The sequence below is a fragment of the Cebus imitator genome, unplaced genomic scaffold, assembly GCF_001604975.1.
Source record: "Cebus imitator isolate Cc_AM_T3 unplaced genomic scaffold, Cebus_imitator-1.0 Scaffold313, whole genome shotgun sequence".
Classification (NCBI taxonomy): domain Eukaryota; kingdom Metazoa; phylum Chordata; class Mammalia; order Primates; family Cebidae; genus Cebus; species Cebus imitator.
Window position 1 is genome coordinate 2,557,012 of NW_016107628.1, and position 4,680 is coordinate 2,561,691.

The window sequence follows — 4,680 nt, forward strand, 5'->3', positions numbered from 1 at the left end:
CCCTATACACATCCATGTGGCATTGTTTCCTGAGCTATTATTTGGAGGATTAGAAAATATCTCCTGGATCGCTATGAGAACTCCCTCTGAAGACACAGCTGATTATCGATGGTGATATGCTGTGTTTCTTGTTTTACATCTCTCTGCAAAGCGAAATGGTGCAAGAGATGGCCTAGTGTGTCTTACAAATGTCAATATTCAGCCTAGCCCCATGATCACTGCTACAGACTAGGTGTTGCAAACATTTAAAAATTAAGAATGGCTGCATAAAATCGACTACATAAGAGCAATAAGATAAAATTAGTGTCATCAGTGGTTAAAATGTTATATTTTATGACAGCTAAAATAACACTGTACAGGTACATGAATAGACAAAGAGACAATAGAACAGAATAGAAAATCAAGAAACACTTACCAGTTCATGCAGGGTTTGCCATTTGAAATGGCATTTTAAATCAGTGGGGAAAAAAAAAAGAATGAATTGTTTTTTAACAACTAGTTGTGTTGGAATAAATATGTAGCCATTTAGATGAAATACAATTGGTTTACTCTTCTATACCCTATGTCTTACCAGCTGATTATACATAGTTAAATCATGTCAAAATTTTAAGAGATAAAGCGTCCTTCCCTAAATGAATTTTCTTTTATTTGCTTTTCAGGAGAAAGTTATGCAACTAGTGAACCCAGGTGAGAATTCTTTCTAGTAAAACTTTTAATTCTAGATGTCTCCTTCATTCACAGTTTTAAATATCCACCGAACTCTGCTTGTGCGTAGAGATGAAGGCTCTGTAATTACATGGCATCTTTCTGTGATACTTACTCTTGTCTCTACATTACATTTACACCACCAGGGCACTGTTTTATTGTGGTCCACATGAGCCTAGGTGTTATCTTGTATAAGACTAGATACATTTAATTTATGAATTCATATATTCAAGATTATCGAATACATATAATGAATAAGTAAGTTTTTGTTAGGTATTTAGAGGAATGAAAATACACATAAAATGTTATTTCCTCAAGGGACATACTGTCTTATAGACATGTAATGTAAGTCCAGAGTACAAGAAGGAGTAAGAGAGATAAAGTAATAAGAAAAAGGTAGGCAAAATTTTATGACAGTTTATAAGAAAGAAAATGATTCTGGAGCAATATCATTGTCTTATCTATAACTTTTGGAAAAGCCAAAGATAAGGAACAACATTTTGGCCAAATCAAAGTAGTCTATAAAAAGGACATAAAAATCACCCAGGCATAGAGTCATGATTCATGATTTCTACCTGCTCTCTCCCCAGCCTGTCTCCCCTCTGTTCTCACTCACAGCCCTGGAGACTCATGCAGTTAATTCACTTTCTCACAGAGGTGCTTCCAGGACAAATCCTCAAGTGTCCACCTATTCCAGTCCAATCCCAGACATGGAGGAGCTGCAGCCAGTGTATGCCAATGGTGAGTTTCTTCACTGGGATGGGCTCTGAGGCTGAGGCAGAAAAGAAAGAGGAGATAGAAGTAGAGACCCGTCTAGCCACCCCAACCCCTGAGGCCCAGCCATTCCCAATAAATAAATGACTCTCTCGGAATCGTATTGGAGTTGGGAGGAAACCATTCCAGATCATTAAGCCAGGGTCTGGGAAGATGTGTGTGAAGTTTGAACCCTTGGCCACCAACATCTGTGAACTCTTGTCTTCTCTCTGCAGTGGGCTCTGTAGATATGGATGTGGTTTATTCTCAGGTCAGGAGCATCCAGCACTCAGAAGATTCAGGTGAGAAAAAGCAAAGTGGTTCTTGTCAGATGCATATTCGCAGGAAAGTGATGCATTGTATGCAATAGAGGTTTTATTTATTTATTTATTTATTTATTTATTTATTTTTGAGACAGAGTCTTGTTCTGTCACCCAGGCTGGAGTGCAGTGGTGCAATCTCAGCTCACTGCAACTTCTGCCTCCCGAGTTCGAGCGATTCTCTTGCCTCAGCCTCCCAAGTAGTTGGAATGACAGGCATGTGCCACCATGTCCAGCTAATTTTTGTCTTTTTAGTAGAGACGGGGTTTCACCCTGTTGACCAGGCTGGTCTCAAACTCCCGACTTCAAGTGATCCACCTGCCTTGGCTTCCCTTAGTGCTGGGATTACAGGTGTGAGCCTCCGCACCTGGCCGGCAATAGAGACTTTAATACATTGCTTGCCCTTGATAGGAAATCTGTTGATCCAGGAGGGAGCAAGAGACACTTGGTGGTAATCTCTTGTGAAGAAAGCAAACTTAGAAAACATTGGGAGATGGTCTAATGAGTCTTCATTTGAATGGGGTTAGATAGTCAGGGAGAATCTAAGATACAAGGCAAAGGAAGGAAATCAGGCAAGAATGAGCATGTCTAAAGTCCAAGGTGAACAGGGTCATTAAAGTGTCTCTTTTGAAGGATCTGCAGTCTTCACATGGGATGGGAGGAGAAGCTGGATGAATAAACCTGACCTAGAGAATTTTTACTTTGACATGTAGCTCTGCAGGAATTGTAGAGTTCTGCAGCAGTGCAGAGGAATGTCCTTTAAGCTTCTGCTCTAGGGCCCTTAAAACTGTAACCCTTATTCCAACAACCTAAAAGCTGTCCTTTGTTCTGTGTTCCTGGTTGCCTCTGATGGAGCCGGTGGCTGTTGACAGCTTGGCTGATTTCCTGGTCAGTGGTCATCTAGCTACTCTCCTCTGAAGCTGGGTCCTCTGCCTGTCTTGCTTAGATTTGTGCTGCTTCGGCTTCCAATGGAGAATTGATTACCCTATCATTCTCTATCTCTATCTGACCAGCCTAGCAGAATCAAAAAGGTGCCTTTTTTTTCCAAGCCCTCTAGCTATAAATCTTCAGGAGAAGAAAAGAGATTTGATCCCACTATGCATACTGGAAAGAAGGGGGAAAAGAAACAGACATCACTAAGCAGCACCTGCAACCACTCAAAATGCTGTGTGATTCTGAGTCTGTCTTCTGTTACCTATGCTTCCGCTCCAATTTCCTTCTGTATGGTGAGGTGAACCACACAGGAACATAGGGAAACAACAGGAAACAGCCCTGACAGAATCCTGTAACAGAGAAGTCAAGAAGAAAAAATTGTAAAGCCAAGACTTATGGGAAGTTGCATTAGAGAAGGGAAGGGCTTTGTTAGTAAGTGGTGGAGGGCTTGGACGATGGATAGAGTCTTAGAAGGACTTCAGCGTTAACAACTTTAAGAAGGACTTTACAGAACAAAAGAAAATGGAATTCCACACACTAAGCATAGTAGTTCTATGTTCTGGGGCATGAAGTCTCGGGGTGAGGCCTCAGTGAGAATGCAAGGGCTCAGAACTATTACTTTTTTCTTAACAGCAAACACCATCAGGACATTTCTGGAGAACAAGGTGAGCTAGACTCCTTGGAAGTTCTTGATATTTCCTTCCTCCACCATATTTATTTCCTTGATCACTTAGGTCTTATTCCTGTATGTCTCTCCCAGGACTCCCAAGTCATCTACTCTTCTGTGAAGAAGTAATAACACTTGGAGGAACCAGAGGGGAGGATAAACAACAAGAATGGGGCATTATTAAGACTTGCCATAAAACCTTATGAAAATGCTCAGGGCTTATCACCTGCCACAGCCAGAATGTGCTTCGGGAGCCATCTCTTGTCATCATTTTTGTTCTGATCATTTTCCTTCTCCAATATCTTCTTTTACTTATTAATAGTCATTGAACTGCTACTACATCCAGACACTGTGCAAATAAATTATTTCTGCTACCTTCTCTTAAGCAATCTGTATGTAAAGAGTTGAGGAAAGAATGAATAAGAGATACAAGGTCTCACCTTCACCTACTATGAGGTGACGAGAACAGGACTCGTGGTGTATTAACTTTTTTATGTGCTACTGAATGCAGTTTGCTAGTATTTTGTTGAGAATTTTTGTATGTATGTTCATCAGGAATGTTGGCTTGAAATTTTCTTTTTCCATTGTGTCTCTACCAGATATTTTTATCAGGCTGTTGCTGGCTCCATAGAATGAGTTAGGAAGGAGACCTTCCTCCTTGATTTTTTGGCACTATTTCTGTAGGATTGGTACCAGTTATTCTTTGTACATCTGGTAGAATTCAGCTGTGAATTCATCTGGTGTAGGGCTTTTTCGTTGGTTGGTAAGCTTTTTATTACTAATTCAACTTGAGAGCTTGATATTGTTCTATGCAGGGTTTCTGTCTCTTCCTGGTTCAATCTTGGGAGATTGTGTGTTTCCAGGAATTTATCCATTTCCTCCAGATTTTCTTCTTTATGTGCATAGATTTGAGTGTAAACATAACTTATATTTACTGGGAAACAAAAAAAATCTTTATGACTTGCTTTATTGCAATATTTGCTTTATTTTGGTGACCTTGAACTGAACCTACAATATCACCAAGGTATGCCTATAGTTGCAAAAATGTGCTTTTTGACACAGTAAATATGCATATTTGCAATAAACTATTGTATTACTTTTGTAAGTATATAGAATGAAATATAAACACTCTATGGATTTGATACTATCATATTTCCTTTTTTTCTGTGAATGCACATTTTCTTTTTTTTCAACTTACATTTTAGGTTCGGGGGTACATATGTGGGTGTGTTACGTGGGTAAATTGCATGTCACAGGGGTTTGGTGTACAGATTATTTTCTTACCAAGGTAATGAGCATAGT

General features: G+C 39.6%; 1 protein-coding gene across 4 annotated transcripts in view; it reads left to right on the plus strand.

Annotated features, from left to right (window-relative positions):
• Positions 1-3,767, plus strand: part of FCRL2 (Fc receptor like 2) — a 24,986-nt gene extending 21,219 nt beyond the window's left edge. For 3 of the 4 annotated variants that reach the window (XM_037729648.1, XM_017503725.2, XM_017503726.2), the window contains 5 exons: positions 660-687; positions 1,361-1,446; positions 1,695-1,760; positions 3,345-3,376; positions 3,472-3,767. In XM_037729648.1, coding sequence (XP_037585576.1) covers positions 660-687; positions 1,361-1,446; positions 1,695-1,760; positions 3,345-3,376; positions 3,472-3,507 — 248 coding nt within the window. In that variant the 3' untranslated portion in view covers positions 3,508-3,767. Of the gene's footprint in view, positions 1-659; positions 688-1,295; positions 1,447-1,694; positions 1,761-3,344; positions 3,377-3,471 lie in introns of all 4 variants that reach the window. The other variant, XR_005196184.1, reaches the window with a different exon arrangement.
• Positions 3,768-4,680: the final 913 nt, after the last annotated feature.